General features: G+C 56.9%; 2 protein-coding genes across 5 annotated transcripts in view; one reads left to right on the plus strand and one right to left on the minus strand.

Moving 5' to 3' along the window:
• Window positions 1–9,777, plus strand: part of HDAC7 (histone deacetylase 7) — a 25,555-nt gene extending 15,778 nt beyond the window's left edge. For all 4 annotated transcript variants that reach the window (XM_029954309.1, XM_029954308.1, XM_029954310.1 and 1 more), the window contains 12 exons: window positions 34–154; window positions 414–463; window positions 1,687–1,794; window positions 2,808–2,863; window positions 3,038–3,125; window positions 4,204–4,323; window positions 4,553–4,650; window positions 5,850–5,968; window positions 6,693–6,826; window positions 7,138–7,222; window positions 8,254–8,392; window positions 8,565–9,777. In XM_029954309.1, the coding sequence (XP_029810169.1) occupies window positions 34–154; window positions 414–463; window positions 1,687–1,794; window positions 2,808–2,863; window positions 3,038–3,125; window positions 4,204–4,323; window positions 4,553–4,650; window positions 5,850–5,968; window positions 6,693–6,826; window positions 7,138–7,222; window positions 8,254–8,392; window positions 8,565–8,610 (1,164 nt within the window). In that variant the 3' untranslated portion in view covers window positions 8,611–9,777. The remainder of the gene's footprint in view (window positions 1–33; window positions 155–413; window positions 464–1,686; window positions 1,795–2,807; window positions 2,864–3,037; window positions 3,126–4,203; window positions 4,324–4,552; window positions 4,651–5,849; window positions 5,969–6,692; window positions 6,827–7,137; window positions 7,223–8,253; window positions 8,393–8,564) is intronic.
• The window catches only part of SLC48A1 (solute carrier family 48 member 1), an 18,947-nt gene continuing 10,953 nt past the window's right edge, over window positions 9,772–17,765 (minus strand). Inside the window, exons 2-3 of the mRNA XM_029954318.1 lie at window positions 12,617–12,784; window positions 9,772–11,999 (exon numbers count right to left, since the gene is read on the minus strand). Coding sequence (XP_029810178.1) covers window positions 11,863–11,999; window positions 12,617–12,784 — 305 coding nt within the window. The 3' untranslated portion in view covers window positions 9,772–11,862. The remainder of the gene's footprint in view (window positions 12,000–12,616; window positions 12,785–17,765) is intronic.

Genomic DNA, 17,765 nt, shown 5'->3' on the forward strand with positions numbered 1-17,765 from the left:
AGGGGCTCAGGAGCTCTGCGGGCCCTTCCTCAGTGTCTCCGGGGCCGGAAGGCCTCCCTGGAGGAGCTGCAGTCTGTGCACTCGGAGCGGCATGTGCTCCTCTATGGCACCAACCCACTCAGCCGCCTCAAACTGGATAATGGGAAGCTGGCAGGTAGGGGCCTCATGGTGCCTGGGATCCCCAGGGCCTCCGCTGGCTCACCCCGCCCACCCATCCCCTGTGCTCTCCTGCCCCACCCCTGCCCAGCCTGTGCTCCCAGTATCCTGGGCATCCCCCGGCCACCCTAGTCCCTCTGCTGCCCACTGCGGTCTTGGCTTGCGCACCAGCCCCAGCCCTCTGCGGGATCTCTTCGCTCCCAGCCAGGCCGGAGCCAAGAGGATTCAGTTCACACACCCTGGGCCTCTCCCCACAGGGCTCCTGGCACAGCGGATGTTTGTGATGCTGCCCTGTGGTGGGGTAGGGGTAAGTGTGCCCCGGGGGTCTTAACCGGCCATTGCCATGGGCTCTTGGAGCTCCTCCCTTCTGTTCTCTCAGGCCCAGCCCCTACCTGCTTGTTCTTGTGGTTCTACCAGACCCATTGGGCAGGGGTTCTCCCATAATGCTCCTCTGCAGGCTAGAAGCTCCTTGTGGACAGGTGTGTCCTCCACCCATCAGTGTTTCCTGAGTGGGGGGCCCTGTGCCTTGCACTTAGATGGTGTTTGGTAAATGTCAAGTGAGGCTCAAAGAGCGGGGGATCGCCTCCCTTTGTAAGACCCTGGTGGTGGTCGGGATTGGCCCTTCCACTCTGGCCTCCAGGCGGCCAGGCTCCTCAGCCTGGGGCTGTGGGGGTGCCTCTGGTGTCCTTGGTGACCCAGGCAGTTCTCTCCCACTGCCCAACTTCCCCTCCTCCTGGCTCGCCCTGCTTCAGGGGTTCCCTGCCTCCTCTGGTGGTATCCCAGCCAGGAGTGCGCAGGCAGGGGATGGAGGCCTAGTTCTAGAGGGAAGTGGGAGCCGTAGCTGGGGGGCTGTTTGGGAGCCAGTCAGCGCCCTGTTCACAACTTCCCATTTCTTGCCACTTTCTGATTTTTCCAACTGTTGTTGCTTCTGTTTTCTCCTCCCTCCTCTCCCTCTCTGTCTGTCTCTCTCTCTCTCTTTCTCCAGCCTCTTGCGACTCTCTCTGCCTTCCTCGCCTCTCTTGGTCCGCCTCGCCCTCCCCATCTCCCCATCATGCCCCCCGGCCCCTCCCTAGCCTTGAGGCCCAGGGACTGGGTTTGGGGGGCCTCCCAGCCTGGGCTAGGGGCCCTGAGTGGAAGACAGTGGTGCAGACGGCCCCTCGAGCTCCGACCGTCCCGCAGGGCCTGAGCAGAGTCAGCTGGGGCTTAAAACCCCCTCCCGGTCCAAACCCCAAGTCCCGCCCAGGTAACGCCATGCCCCCTCCTCTGACCGGGGAGGCAGGCGCGATGCTGCCGGCAGAGTGCTGGCCAGATACGGGCTGGTGATATGGACTGAAGCTGGGAAGGAGAAGTCATGCTGGGATTGGGGACACAGGAGGCCTTGCCTTTGGGTGGTGGGGCACTGGGGAGGCAGCGCTGTCTGCCCAGCTCCCTGCCCCTGGGGTCCTGGCCATGGGGTGGGCACCACCCAAGTGGGCCCCGGCCCCCGCGAGGGGCCTCTGATGATGCAGGCCCTGGCTCTGGCTCCCACAGGTGGATACTGATACCATCTGGAATGAGCTGCACTCTTCCAATGCAGCCCGCTGGGCGGCTGGCAGCGTCACCGACCTTGCCTTCAAAGTAGCTTCCCGTGAGCTAAAGGTAGGAGGTTTGAGCGGAAGGTGGGTGAGCCCCAGGAGACACAGCAGGGATGGCCAGACCCAGCAACTCAGACGTCTTGTTCCTCTTGGACATCACCACAGGGTTTTAGAAGAGAAACCAAGGGCTCTGGGGACTAAGCTGAGATTTGAACCTTAGGGTCATGTTACTTGGTGGGGAGTCAAACCACTGTGACCCTAGACCTTTGTCTCGAAGAGACATGGGATTATAATCATTCAGGATCATTCAAAATGCAGACCCACAGGGTGACCCCTGGCAAGTTGCAGAGTGTGTCTGGACCTTTGTCCATTGGCAAATTGGTTTTTGGCAATCCTGAGGGGTTTTTTTTCATAGGCTGAGTTGGCGCCTGTGCTTGTTTGTTCTGGGCTGGGCACCTTACAGGGGCCTGTGCTAAGGCCCACGCGCCCCACTGTCTAAGAGCTCAGAGCCCAATGTGACCATGTATTCATTTCTTCTCCTGCGAGGGACCTTGAAGTTAAGGGCTGAGCCCTGGATTATAAATTCTGGCTTCGCCCTCCACAAGCAGGCAACTTCACACAAGTTATTTAACCTGCCTAAGCTTCAGATTGCTCCTCATCTGTGAGCCAGAGATAATCATGTTTATCTCATGGAGATGTTGTAAGGATTAGAGGCCATTTACCTCAGAGAGATGTCGGGATGAAACCCGGTGTTTGTAGAGTGCTTGGCACAGTGCCAGGCAGTAGATTTTGCCCAACAAATAGTAGCTGTCGTCATAAAGTGATAGCAGTCAGAACACACGGGGGAGGGGTGTGGTGGTTTGTGTTCACCATGTCCAGTGTAAAATCAGAGGATACCTGCCTTGGAGGCCAGGCACCGGGGCGCCCCAGACCCACCCTGGCTGTGGTCAGATTTGCAGGCAGCTATTGTCCTGTGATCCCCTACTCAAGGGATGAGCCTCGGGTTGGGGGCAACTTCATGGAGATGTGGCTCAGGGTGCTGGCCATTTGGTTGACAAGCATTCTTTCTGTTTCCAGAATGGTTTTGCTGTGGTTCGGCCCCCAGGACACCATGCAGATCATTCCACAGCCATGTAAGGCTGGGGGGAGGTCTGACGGGGGGGGGCGTGTTTGGGAGGGGGAAGGAATTCCCCCTCTGCCCCCTAAGCCTTCTGGGGCTAGGCCAGGCCAGGGCGGAGGAAGTAGGCTGGAGAGGTGGAGATACAAGGAGAGAATAGGCCAGCAGCGCCTCTCTCTCCTCCTCCCAGGGGCTTCTGCTTCTTCAACTCTGTGGCCATCGCCTGCCGGCAGCTTCAACAGCAAGGCAAGGCCAGCAAGATCCTCATCATGGACTGGGTAGGTCCCTGTTCCGAGCCCCTTCAGATCCATGAGCCCTGTGGAAAGGGCCCTGAGCCTGGCATTAGATGATATGGCTTCCTGTCCTCATTCTGCATTAACCTCCTAAGCCTCACTTTCCTTCTGTGTGAAGTATGGGTGAAGATGGGGGCTGTTGAGGCGACGGTGTGTGGGAAGGCCATCAGCCGTGACCACCTCCCATGCTGGGAAGAGACATTCGAGTGCTCTTTGGCTTCTATTGGCTTCTTTCTGCAGATCTAGTAATTTCTGCATTTCCTGTACAGTGGCAATAATGGCAGTAACAATGACCGGTAACATCAGCATGCCATTAATCACATCCAGACCCTGCAGCTTTATCTGTGATGTGTTTGATCCTGACTGTAACCTGGTTTCAGATGAGTGTGAGCCCAGAGAGGTTAAGTAGCTTGCCCATAGCCATACATGTAGTAAGTCTGAGACGGGGATTTGAACTCAGGCTGTTGAGCTCTGGAGTACATGCGTCCACACTAACCCACTGTGTACGAACACCTGTGAATGGGACATTCCTCTGCAGAAGGTGACCGTGGAGGAACTTTCCACACTTGTGCCCATGCATGGTCCTGAGTGACCAGGCGTCAGGCCATGGTTCGTCTTGAGAGGGGCAGCGCTGGACCTCATGTACCTGCCTTTCTGTAACTGAGCTTTGTTTCTCATTGCTCTGTGACCGTGGCTCAGACACAGTAGTGAAGGTTCCAGGCATGTTTAATCCTGGATTCATCCCTCTTCTGCCACACATTTTTTGCTCTTCCTGGATGGCCGGCCCTTGGCATGTTTTCTCCCCTTCATGGTCTCATGGTATATCCACCTCCTTCCAGGGCTGTGCACACACCTGTGACATGTGGAGAGGCTGGGGCCCAGAGAGGGCCAGTGGATGCTTAGGACCACTTAGTAGTGGAGCTCTAGGAACCCCAGACTCCTTCCTGCCAGTCTAGGGTCCTGACCCTCAGAAGACAGGCCCTCAGAACCCTTCTGACCTCCCCTGGTCTCGCATCTGTGTGCCTTCAGGCCTTCCCTAATCCATGTCCATCTCCCTGCACAGGATGTCCACCATGGCAACGGCACCCAGCAAACCTTCTACCAGGACCCCAGTGTGCTCTACATCTCCCTGCATCGCCATGATGATGGCAACTTCTTCCCGGGCAGTGGGGCCGTGGATGAGGTAACCACATGTTCCCTTCTGGTCCCATTGACTCTCCTTCGTGACCCTGCCTCTGCCTCTGTCACAAGTAGCTGTGTGATCCTCGGCACATTGGTTAGCCTCTCTGATCCTCCGTTTCCCCCGCTGGAAATGAAGAGGCTGGATGAGCTGGTCTTGCAGCACTGGCACCCTGGGGCTCCTCTCCGGGGACTCTGCTCAACTCCTGTCTTTCTTGCTTCCTGTTTTCCAGGTGGGAGCTGGCAGTGGCAAGGGTTTCAATGTCAACGTGGCCTGGGCAGGAGGTCTGGACCCCCCTATGGGGGATCCTGAGTACCTGGCTGCCTTCAGGTAAGTGCTCTGGTGGCTCTGGGGAGCTCTGCCCAGCAAGGCCACCTTTCCTGCCCCTTTCCCAGCAGCACCAGGCTGTAGGTGAGCTGTTGGCTTCACAGCCCATCCTCATCCAATTGTTGGACATTTTAAACCAGTCCTAGGGTGGGCCTTCTGGACTGAGACAGATGAAAGGAGAGGCACTGTTACACTGGCCTCTAGGAGCCTCCAGCCCCCATTGGAAGACAGGAAACTCAGAATGAAAAAGTCAAGGGTGCTTTATAAAGTCACATGTTACCAAGAGCCAGTGTCGAACTGAATGCTGGGAAACAGGCAGCATGGAGAGAGCACAGCTGCCACGTTCAGTCAAAGAAAGCAGCCTGGAGGAGGTGGGCTTTACACAAGAGAGAAGTAGTTTATATTGTGGAGAAAGAGAGAAAGCAGATGATGTCCATATTGGGGAAGTTGCTTAAGAAAAGGCACTCTAGAAGAGAGGCTTTGGGCTGTTTCAGAGCCCTTATGTGTTTGACTGGGGTCCCCGTAGTGCGTTTGGGAAAAGATAACTCTAGAAGTAGGTCTCAAATACTTTTCTGGAAATATTCTCCATGAAAGCGGGACTGGGATTCCTGGTGTCTGTGCCCTGAGCCCAGGGCCTTGAAAGACATCAAAATGGACCTCAGAGTTGGGTGAGGGATGGAGGGAGGCAGCAGGGGGAGGGGGGGAAGGCGGCAGGGGTAGAGGATGGGGGGAGGCGGCAGGGGTAGAGGATGAGAGAATGGATCTGGGTGGCCCAGGACATCAAGGGAGTCAGCATTCAGGTGACAATGGTCAAATGTGGTCAACTCAGTCCAAAGTGGGTGGTAGCCAAGTATCAGGTTTCTAGTTCCTGGGGCTTAGGGACCTGCCCCCACTGTGGCCCTGCCCACCATACTCCACAGACACACATGCACCCACTCCTCTTTCCTTCCCTTTGTGTCCCATCCTTGACTCCTTCTGCCTCTTGCCAGTCAAGAGCTCTAGGGGGCTGAGTTCTTAGGCTGTGTAAGGACATGGGTGGCCAGCTAGGTCAAGGTGGTCACAGGGATCCATTCATCCTGCTGTTACTGGGCATCTAGTTGTCCTAACAAGAGGGTGCACACAGTAAAACTGGTGGGAGAGGGCCTGTACCCCCTGCAGCCCCACACAGCATGATGAGCCCCCACATATGGCACCCTTTACAGGATGGTGGTGATGCCCATTGCCCGAGAGTTCTCTCCGGACCTGGTCCTGGTGTCGGCTGGGTTTGATGCTGCTGAGGGTCATCCGGCTCCGCTGGGTGGCTACCATGTTTCCGCTAAATGTAAGGAGGACCCCGCCCAGGGGAGGGGCAGGGAATGGGGACCAGGCTGGGAGGGGAGGCACTGCCCAAGTGCAGGGGAAGGTGGCGGTGGCCGGCCCTGGGCCACAACTGGGGACTGGGGTGCGGCAGCTAGCCCTGACATTCCCTGGGCCCTCCTAGCCCAGCCCTGCCCTACCCTGCTCTGCCCAGAGCCTTTTCTCATTCTCGGCACCATGGGAGGCTGTTACACTCTGTAGACTAGGTCTGGCAGCCCAAAAGCTCAGCCATAGGACCGCCTCCAACACACACCCCTGTCATGCCATCACAGGCTGGGTTGGCAGTTTCTGGGGGGTGGGGGTGGGATGGGAAGGAGCAGTGTTCTCAGAACAGAGGGAGCCTGCTCAGCCTGCTGGGGCCCAGGGCCCAGGAGACAGAGGAGATGGTGAAGCTTAGTCGATAAGATAGGCCTGAGTCAATGCCCCTGGTTCCAGTCCTGGCCTTGCCACTTACTAGCTGTGGCCCATATGCAAATCCAGTCCCTTAAGCTCTGCGAGCCGCACCTAAAGCTTCTGGGTAACTTTTGCGTGGGAGTCCGTGCAAGAAGTAGGAGTAGTACTTGAAGAAGTAGAGGTGTTTGCGGCTGATGATCATTTATAAAAAAGGAAGCGAGCAAGGCAATCACAGAGGTAGAGTCCGCCTTCCCTGCAGCCCCGCCTCCCCTTTTCCTCCCCACCCAATCGCCTAGGTTTTGGGTACATGACGCAGCAGCTGATGAGCTTGGCGGGAGGTGCAGTGGTGCTGGCCTTGGAAGGTGGCCACGACCTCACAGCCATCTGTGACGCTTCTGAGGCCTGTGTGGCTGCTCTTCTGGGCAACAAGGTGAGTTGTCTGCCCCCCATCTGTGCATCTATAGGGAGGGAGCCTGGCTCCCCCAGGACCATCCCAAAGGCCAGGCAGATGGGGTGCCTCCTGGGGGGCTCATATAGAGGGCAAGGGTGGCAGGCCTTGAATGATGGGGACCGAGTGGGTGCCCCTTCCCCCGGTCAAGTCTAGGACCAGTGTTTTGAGCCTTAGGGAGAGCCAGGAACACCTGAATATCTGTGCCTGGGAAGCCAGGGCCCTTGGGGTGGGAGAGCGGGGCCTGTGGGTCCCTGCGAGACTGGTGGCTGATGTGCTGTTTTCTTCTATAGGTGGATCCTCTCTCAGAAGAAGGCTGGAAACAGAAACCCAACCTCAACGCCATCCGCTCTTTGGAAGCCGTGATTCGGGTGCACAGTGAGTATGGAGAGAGGGTGCCCGCTGCCCTCAGACTCGGGAGACGCCCTCAGTAACCTGGGCCCTGGGCTTGCAGGGCGGGAGTGACACATTCAACAGGAATGGTGGGACTGCCTCCCGCCCCATCCATGGAAAATCTTGGAGCTCTCCAGAAGGATGAGGTGGGGACTGGTCATGAAATCACCTCTCATTTGGAAAGCACTTTAATTTTTCACCTTCAACTTAGCATCTCTGGAGCACTTTGTATAAAGGCCCATGTTCAATGCTAGGGATACAAAAGTGAATAAAACAGATTCCCCCATGCCCAGGGCCAGTATGGGGGGTATACATACCAGTAAAGACATCCTGGTACTTTATATGGAGTCTTCACACTCTGGGCCAAGCTCTGGGCTGGGCATGTCCCATGGACATTATTTCTTATAACAGTCAGCAGGATGGTTGTGTCCAGGGTCTGGGGGGGGGGGCAGTGGAAGCCCAGGGTGGTTAAGTGGCTTGCCAACAGCCACACAGAGCAGCTGTGGTGGTGGCCTGCTCTCTGTGCCGTGTCCTCCCCACCTCGCACACTGTCCTGGCCTACATGCTGGGCTGAGCATTGTTGGGGACTGCACATGAGAACCTGTGTTCCAGGAGGCTGGAGCTCGAGATCTATGAGGTGACTCTGATGCAGACCCCATCTAGGGGAAACAGAGCCCTACTGGTGCTCTTAGGAACCCCATAGCTGTGGGAATGCATCACAGGCGGCCTTTCACCCAAAGAGGTGGGAGAATGGCTTAGGCACCTGCTGGGGCCCCCTTGTAGCCATGATGCATCTGCTCCCCACACCCTGTCAGGGCCGCAGGGGGCCAAGTAGGGGAAGGTGTTCTGTTGAGGGTAGAGGCAGATGAGAGCGCTGACCCCAAATTGACGGCATGCCCACTGCTGTCGGGCCCTTGGCCTTAGAGGTCCAGCATCGATATCAGTCTAGGATGCATGGTGTGGCGGGGGCGGGGACTCACTTCCCCAGCCCTTTCTGACCCAGCTTCTTGCCGCAGGCAAATACTGGGGCTGCATGCAGCGCCTGGCCTCCTGTCCGGACTCCTGGGTGCCCAGGTTGCCGGGGGCTGACAATGAAGAAGTAGAGGCAGTGACCGCGCTGGCATCCCTCTCCGTGGGCATCTTGGCTGAAGAGCGGTAATGCCCAACCCCTGGCCGACCGCCTCTCCACCCTTCAGACCCTTCCAACTTGAGGATCCCTGATCCCGGCACAGCCACCCCAGCCTTCTCAGGCTTGCTGGGAAGCAAGGCCGAGCCCCTTCCTGCAGCCCCCGGCCGTCCCGCATCTCAGTCCTTGTCTCTCCCCCAGGCCCTCACAAGAGCTGGTGGAGGAGGAGGAACCTATGAATCTCTAAGGCTTCACGACAGATCTGCCCTCCCACCCTGCCCTTCGGACCTGGTTCTCTTCTAACCTCTGGCCACAGTACCCATTCCCAGGGGCTTCAGAGAGCCTTTGGGCAGGTAGTTGGGGCCAGAGAACGGCCCCTTGATAGTCACTCCTTGGGGTGAGAAGGGCCCTGGGTCTAGGATAGGGACCAAAGAGGACCCAGAGAAGAGGCAGGCTGGGCAGTCGGCCAGTCCTTGGTAGGGCTCTCTCACAAACAGAGTCTACCCCTTTGGGTCCAGGCCCCCAGCTGGGCCCCCCTTCCTCAGGACTGCACAGAGGAGGACTGGCTTAGTCAGGCCCACCGATAACCACTATTCTTGGCTCTGTGGACCCTGGGCTTTGCACACAGCCCCAGGCTCCACACAGAAATGTGAACTTGGCCTCAACCAGGGTGGCCCTTCCTAGGCTCTGAGGGCTGGGCCAGAGGGGGGGGAAAGGGGGTTGGGTAGGAGGAGCCAAGGGGTCTCCTATCCCCTCTATCCCCTGAGCCCAGGGGGAACCTCTCTTGCCTGCTTCCTCAGATGACTCTGGAAGCTTTCTCCCCCCTCCCCCACCACTGGGCAGGGAGACAAAGCTCCTTCCAAGAGAGCAGTTTTTGGCAGGCTCCCATCTGGTCCCTGCCCCTGCCAGAGGCTGCCCTGTGTCGGCCATCTCAGCGCCCTGGTGGAGCAGACAGGTGCTCTTGGAGTTCTGTGCTTCCTGAGCCAATGGTGCCAAACTTCATCTCCCCTCAGCAGCACGGCATGACCGCCAGGGACCCGTCGGTCACTGCCCCCCCTTCCCTGAGACTTCTCTCTTTCTGGGGTCTCCCTCACCCAGTGCGGACTCCTGCCCTACCTAGGACTGGCTTGGCCGAGGGGAAAGGGGGTGGGAGAGTGGATGCAAGACATGGGGGAGGGGAGGCTGCCCTGGCCAAGTCTTCAAGGCTTCTGGGGTCCAGGCTTGGGGCCAAGAAGGAAAGTATTTGTGTGTGCAAGAGACAGTGAGAGTATGTGTGGGAGAGAATGTGTATGCGTGTGTGTGTGTGTGTGTGTGCGCGTGTGCGTGCGCGTCTTCCCCAGGACTACCATACCCTGTGTATGTATGCATGTTTTTGTAAAAAAGTAAAAAAAAAAAGTAAAAAAAAATCTGAACAATAAATGTTTTATTTGCTTTAAAGGTGCTTGTGGAAGGGCCTCCTGGGGAGGGGCGTACAGCAAGCATATGGCCTCATGCACTGTGTGCGGCGTCTCCTTTGGTGTGGGCCGGCACCCCTCCAGCTCCTTGCCTTTCTGTGACCACTCCCTTGCAGGAAACATCCATTCTGAACGTACCCTAGCTTCCCCAACCCACCCACAGTGGGTGGGGTGATAAAGAGGCAGCAGCTTTGAGCTAAGTCCATACAGACAAGGCCTGCCGAGAGTGGGGATATAGTTTCATAGACCTAGCTCACTAAGACATCCCCAGAGAGTGGCAAATTGGACCTACCTGAGTTCAAGTCCCGGCTGTGGGCTCAGGTAAGTCATGTCGCCTCCTGGGGCCTCTGTTTATCAGTTAAAGACTCCAGAAATAGACATTGTTTATGGTCCCTCCCTGCTCGAATGCACCAGGGAAGAGACCAAGCATGAGGCAACAGGCTGGGACAAGCTCATCCAGTCACCAGAGAGGAAGGTGCCAGGCTGCCGACGCCCATCTTTATATTGGTCTGAGCCAGCCAGGTTTCTCCAGGCAGCAGGCATGGCAGCTGCGTCACCTCAGACCTGGCCCCAAGCCCTCAGCCTGGGAGAACATGAAGGGAAACAGGTTCACCCCCTGCCCATCTGTCCTGGCCTCTTGGGTGACAGGACACTAAATCCCACTGGGGGTGCCGAAGCTGTGCCTCTTGGCATCATCGCCCCGGCCGGGGCGGGCTAAGAGCCAAGCCGCTGGGCTTCCCCATGCCAAGAGGGGCCAGAGGGAGAGGGCCTCCAGCCCCTGAGACACAGATCTTCCCTCTGCCCTCCAGGGCACGGCTTGAGCTAAGGAGATGGTTTAAGGAGAGACCCTCCATCACCGCCCTTCCTGCCTACCGTTCCCACAGCACCTCCCCCACCCCCTGCAAGATTCCCACCCCACAAGAAACAAGCAGAGCCTGTCTGATACAAATGGCTGCTGTATTTCTGCTAAAGTGACAGTGACACAGATAAGGCAAAGAGCTGAAGGGCAGGACACGTCAGGTGGGGAAAGGGTAGACCGTGCAAAATGGCAACCTAACATAAAAAGATCTATGTGACAATAGCTCCTTCCCTCCTGGTTAGATGAGCCCTTGTGCCAGTGTATAGGCGGAAAAGCGGATGTGTTGTCCTTCAGAAAGGAGATTAAAAAAGACGAAAGCTCTAGGTGAAGGGCAGTGGGCAGGGCCAGGATCCGTGGGGCGTCTCGTGGCTGGGGATAATGCATGTGAGAAGTGATGGAAATGTAGGGCTGGAGGTGCACGGGCACAGAGTTGAGGGGCTCCTTCCAGCCTGCACCATGCTGCCCCCTCCCCCAGAGCCCTTCTAGGGGCAGGGCACCTTCCCCAGACGCTTAGTGTGGCCCCGTTCAGGGAGTCCTGCCTGGGGAGGGCGGTGGTATGTGTAAAAGAGAGGGTTTGGGTATGACGAAGATGACTGGCTCTAGCACACTCATGGGAGACCAGCTCTGGGGGGGTGAGGGACACTAAACTCTCAGGTCCCCAGGCCTTGGGAAAAGAGAGCCAAGTATTGCCATCCCGGGGATTGAGGAGTGAAGCTATCTGACTCTCAAGGATAACAGGATGGAGGGTTGGGGCTGTGGGGTTGAGAGGCCTCTACCAGAAATCCCCTACTTGGCCTGACCTCCCAGGTTCCCAGCCTGGCCTGAGGGAGAATGCCCCCAGGCATAGGTCAAGGCTCACTGCTCTACCCCTTGACTCACTGCCCTGGCCCTCCTTAAGAAGAGTCCTCACTGAGTGCTAAGAAAATAGATCCATTTGAAAAGGTCTAAAGCTGCCCTCCAACCAGGCTGAGGAGGAGCAACTTGGCAAGAAGGACCCCTTTCCACCGCACCCAGATCTCCCCCACAATGGGGACAGGACAGCTTCCCAGGAGACCACAGTCCTCTTGCTATGTATCTTCTGCCACAGATCTAGGGTTTCCAGGGGGTGTGGCAGGCCTGTCCGGTGTCTCAGAGGCTGAGTCCAGGTCCTGAGGACCCCCGGGGTCCAGAAACCTCACCCCTTGGGTCAGAAATCACTGAGGATGCTGATGTCGGCAAAGTCAGCCCGGTAGCGGTGGGCGTAAAGGCTGAGCAGGAAGGCCCACTTCAAGGAGATGAAGCTCCAGACGCAGGAGAGGTAGTAGCTGTTGGGGTCTGTGAGACCTGCAGGGGACAGGAACCCAACTGTGACTTGAGAGGGCCTTGCCCTGGACCCCAGTCATCATGCCACAGGCCCAGGGCCACCCCTCCCCAAAAACTCCAGGAGAGATGGAGTGTGATAGCTGTTTTAAAGCATTCAGGGTTTGCAGGCAGGAGGCAGTCGGGATGAGGGAAGGTCAGGACTGGGCAAATACAGGTCTGTATCATGTACTGTGCCTTCCTACGTTTACCCTGGGCCGCTTCCAACCTGCTCAGCGTTAGACTCCTTAGGGGCAGGAAGGGCCTCTGTCCACGTGCAGATCGCAGCCACCAGGGGGCGCTCCCATCCCGGAGCTGGGCAGAAGGACTAACCTGTTCTGCTACTAACACTCACTCCTTCCTCACTGCTGACCCGCTCAACACTTCCCATGCGTTTCACTGAACCCTGCCAACCCTAGGGGAGGGTACTCATTCCCCTCCCTAACACTGAGAAGTCCCAGGCATCGATCGGCAGGTTAAGTGATCTGCCCAAGTCCCTTGGACATAAGCTTTGCAACCAGGTCCAGAATCCCGGGTCTGCTCCTAAACCGCCCCACCCACAGTGGCCCTCCCACGCCCTTCCCTCCCTGACCCGCCCTCACTCTGGTGTTGGGTGATGGCCAGCACAAGGAAGGTACAGAAGGTGGCGAAGGAGACTGCCGAGAAGAGGACGCCCACGAAGAAGAAGCCACGCAGCCCTTTGAGCCAGGTCCTCCAGTAATCCTGCATGTACATCACGTGCGTCACCAGCACCCATAGCGCCAGCACACCTGCGGGGGGACAGAGCCATCAGCCCAGGGAGAGCCGCCGTTCCCCTCTCCTCTGCACAGGCCTCCAGCCCAGGGATCCTGGGGACTCCGGCCCTTTTGGTCCCAGAGGCCAGAGCTGTTTGCATAATGACACTAAGGTAAAGGTGGCCTTTCACCACCTCGTGACTACAGAGTGGAGTGTGCTGGAGGCTCGCTCCAAGGCCCCTGGCATCGGCAGGACTTGAATGCAAAAGCAGATATGAGAATCTAGGTGTCTTCTGTCAAGCCAGACGTTAAAGTGATGTGCAAAAACAGGAAACCATGCCATTCTTCTCCCTAATTTTTTTGTTTTGAAAAACATGAATGTTTCTTATACCAAAATGTTATTTATGGTGACGCAATGTTATTGTTAATATTACCTCAAAGCGCTTGAAAATGTTCTCGGTCTTAATCTCGGTGCATCTGGATAGACAGAACTCACGTAAACAACATTTCCTTGGGGCTTCCCTACTTTTCAAGGGTGTGAAGAGGTCCAGAGGTCAACAGGTGTGGAAATCAATGCAGTCCAGCCTGTTTTCTGAGAACCTGTGACCCCCTGCCCTGAGGGCCACAGAGGAGGGGAAGCGGCCGTCTCACCCTGATGCTCCTGCTCCACCAGGCCCTCAGAGGCCCAAACCCAGATACCTCAAGGTCCTTGGCCGACCTCCTGGCCAGTGTGGCCCTTTCGAAACTCCATGGATTGGTCTTGCAGAGCGAGGAGGCCCAGCAGTGAGACCAAGGCCACCAAGCACCCAAGTGGCCTTCTTGCTCTTGGCTGGACTCCATGTCACTCCCTGCTGAGAGGGCAGGCCAGACACCCTAGCCTTTCCTGAGCCTGCCGTCAGGGCAAACTATGATGCCCAGCTGCCACTCAGTCAATACAATGAGTGCCCTGGGTGCCAGGCCGTGCCTGCCGGAGCAGCCCCGAGAATGGAACAAATATCAGCTCCATTGGCAAGGGTCTGAGGCAGGGCCACGGGGTCCCAGCAAGGAAGGAATGAGGCAGAGCCAGCTAAGCTCTCCAGCTGGGTATGGGCCACACAAGCTCCTGCATCCTCGGAGTCAGGAGCCCTTTCCAAAAGGCAGCCGCATGCACTGCATGCAGAATAGCCTATGTGCATAGGAAGGGTGGGCCTCTGGTTGGGGAAAGTGGTTATCTCGGACAAAAGAGAGAAGGAAGGGAAGCTGACAGGAGACTGGGGGTGGGAGAATGATTCGAGGTAATCTGTGATATTTTCTTAGGCCGGGTGCTAAGTAGAAGGGAGTTCATTATATCATCTATCCTTTTTTACATGCCCAAGATTTTTCATATATATATATGTGTGTGTGTATATATATATATATATATATATATTTTTTTTTTTTTTAAGTTAGGAGGGAAAAAGAGGCTGGCAGGGGGGAGCCTCATCACAGAACTATGCTCTGGTTATCAGCTCAGAAGCTGTCACAATTCAGGCAGCCTGGCAAGGGACAGCAAACCACGAGACTGGAAGCCAGGAAGCCTGGGGCCTGGCACCGCTGTGCTGCTCATGACTCTCAGAGCCTTGTGTTTCCACATCTAGAAATGGGGGAGCCCAAAGGTCCCTCTAGCCTGGAAACTCGGTGACCCCAGGCTTCCACCCTAGAGAGGGCTCTGCCCTGCCAGCCCTGCCCCCAGCCACCCTTCCCAACGGTCTGACCCAGACTCTCCCAGCTCCGCTCCTCCCCACCCCAACCTGCTTCAGGGGCCTGGAACATGGGCCCCTCCAGCTGTGAGATCCCCCGCCTAGACAGCAAGCTGGAACAGGCCAGAGGTGGCTCATGGCTTCAGCTTACATCTTATACGATCTGGAGCACGTGCCAGCCACCCTTCCAGAAGCATCTCCCAGACCTCTCACAGGTATTCTAAGTGTTCATCTGGGAATGCCGTTTGGGATCTTAAAGGGCCCTGGGAAGAAGGCATATTGTCACTGAGCGTGTCCAAGGAACTGTCTAATGGGCATCTGCGTGGGGCCGCCCTGCTTACCCTCTTTCTCAATCCTCCACGGAGGGGCCTGCGTAGAGGAGCTCTAAGATCCTTTACCACTCAAGCACTCTGGAGCCGGCTCCGGAGAAAAATAAGGAGGTCAGAGTAATTCCTCTGTGACTCAGCAATTTCTGGGTTAGGAAATGCTGAAATAGGGGCCTGTGGAAATGCCATCTCTTAGTCCACTGGCCCCCAGAACTCCCCGCTGCCCCCAAACCCATGTACCAAAAGGAAGATGGGCAGTTCGGGTGTTCCATGTACTAGTTCTTTGTTCATAAGCAGGCACAACCTTGCCCGCGTCTCACTTCCCCTGCACACAGGCCTTGCCTCCAGATAAACACAAGGCACTTCTGGAAGCAGGCCCGTTCCCACCCATGAGGTCTCCCACCATGGCCCTCGGAATAGGGACCTCCCCCAGGTGGTCAGGAGCCTCCACTAGTCCCCTCCCACACCTCCAGCAGAAAGCAATTGTCCCCCAGGTCTGCCCTCTTCCCCAGGATGCTCTGGATTCCAGGACGCCTGGTCTGTACACTTCAGGGCAGAGTGGACAGTTCCCCAGGCCCGTAGGCCCACACCAGACGGCACCACCTGCTTCAACGAGCGGAGCCCCTGTTCCACTTGGGGTTCGTAGCTCACAGGACAAGGGCAAGGAAGGAGCAGAGTTGGCCAGTGAGAGTATCACCAGTGGCTGGGTTGGAGGGGAGGAGCCAGGAGGCCAGGGGAGCCCACAGGGAAACTCAGACAAGTGGCAGCCTGGGGCCAGGGCCTTGCTCTGTTCCTGCACCCCTGCTTTCTATCCCTGCCCTGGGGAAAGCGAGCCCCCAAGCCTCAGTGCTCCTCTCCCTCCCAGCTCCTGTGGGACGAACCAGAGCCATTTAGGCTCCTGCAGCAACTTTTCTATTCTTCTTATCTTTCCTTGGTCTATTAGACTCTGTGTCTAGGGACAAGAGCCTGTATTTCCCCAGGAATCCCACCTCAAAACCATGTCCTCTGCAACTGCCTTTCCTCCAAGACACTTCTTCCCAGACGCCCATCAGGGTAGGAGAGAGCGGGTCTCCACCCATGCAGGGGAGAAGGAAGGAGAGCGCTGGGGCTGCCCTCTGGTGACTCAGCAGTTTCTGCGCTGGAAAATGCCAAGTCAGAAGTGGGGTACTCACAAGTCAGTAAATCTGCTGATGCTTCACCCCCAAAAGAGGAAGGAGGATGACTGGCTACAGACTCTCTCAGAACCCCTCAGGCTGGAAAGGGCGGGGGGGAGGGCTCTGCCTCGGGGTGGGGGGGCCCACTGCCCACTGCTGCACCACCACCGGGCAGCCTGGCTCTTCTGTTGCATGTCTGGAAGGCCAGACTGTCAGGGAGGCGCCAGCACCCCACTCCAGCTGCCGGCTGCCCTAGCGCCTCTCCCTGCAGGCCCCTCCACAGCTGGCCTGCCTCAGAGGCCAAGGGAAGCCTTCCCAGAGGGAGAGAGGGCAGAGTTTGGGTCAGAGGGAAACCCCACACTCCCTAGAGCCCAAGCCACAGGGCCTTTTCCACAGCCTTCCAAGAGGCAGCTGCGAAATGAACACTGCAGAGAGAGAGAGAGAGAGAGAGCGTGAGCGAAACTAGCAGTTCCGACCTGGAGGGGGTCCTCCAAGATCACCTCTTTCAGCCATATCTTCTCCCACATCTTACAGATGAGGAAAATGAGGCCCAGGAGGCATCAATGTGCCCAAGGTCACATAGCTAGGTGGGGCTCAGCTCCCCAGGGGGCCGGACTCTAACACACCAGCTCTGGTCCCAAGGGATGGCCCTTCCTCCTCAGCTCCAAGCAGCCCCTTCATCTCATGTCTCAGTGCAGCCACAGGGCTTCGCCTGAATATACCACCTTCCTGAGGGGAAAGCAGAAAGCAACAGGGCCAATAGGAACAAACACGAAACTGCAGGAAGAGAACCTTCAGGAACACAGCAGCTGGGGGGTGGGGGGAGGGCAGAGGGGGGAGCCAGGGGTCTGTAGATAACTGAACAATGATGGGCTGGCTGCCCCCAGGGAGGACAGAAACCCACAGGTGAGTGTTGGGGGGGCATCTAGGTAGGCATGAGAGCATCCCAGCCAGCGTGCCCTGTGCCCTGCCTTGACGCTCCCCCAAAGGCTCTGCTTAGCATTGCTGGGCTGTGGGTATGCTCCTCTTTTAAAGCAGAAATCCCACCTCCCCTTCCTTCTCTACCAGGGATGGCACTCAGTAAGCTTGGTGGCAATGAGTAAATATAGTTACTTTCAGTTGGTGCACTTAGGGCTCTTTGGGGCAGAGGATTTTAGTAATGGAATAAGGGCACCATATGTGAAAGTAATATCCTTCTGTGTATTCTTTCCCAAAGTTCTTTTCCCACACATATTATTTCATGTAGCTGTGTAACCCTGGGCAAGTTATTTATTTACTCTAAGTTTCAGCTTTAGTCTTATCTGTAAAATGGGCACAATAATAATCCCTACATAGGATTAATGTAAAGATTAAGTGAGATGATGGAAACAGGTTGCTCAACACAGTGCCCGACACACAGAAAGTATCAGAAAGCAATGCTGGTAAGCAGAAAGAACACGTTTTGTCTTCACATCAATTCTATGACACAGAGAGGTTAGTCGCGTGCCCAAAGGTGCGCAGCGAAGACAGCGCATCGGTGAGGACCCTGCCTCCACCAGCACCCAGACGTTCTCACTCTAGCACTTGCCTCCCCTCTGCTCTTTAAAGCACAGAAGGCAACCAGCACGGGGTTCAGCAGACCTTGCCAGAGGAGCCACGCCGACGTGTTGGGAAGAAAAGGTCCAGTTTCCGTCAGATCCCTAGCGCGGTCCCCCCGGTCTCCGCTGAGGACCCTGCTGGGGGTGGGGTTCGCACTGGCTGGAGGGAAAGGGGCTTTCCCAGGAGACCCCAGCCCTCCTTTCCACTTATTCCTCCTCTGCCTCACCCAGCCGCCAGGCAA

This window comes from Suricata suricatta, chromosome 10, assembly GCF_006229205.1.
Source record: "Suricata suricatta isolate VVHF042 chromosome 10, meerkat_22Aug2017_6uvM2_HiC, whole genome shotgun sequence".
In the NCBI taxonomy this organism is placed as follows: Eukaryota; Metazoa; Chordata; class Mammalia; order Carnivora; family Herpestidae; genus Suricata; species Suricata suricatta.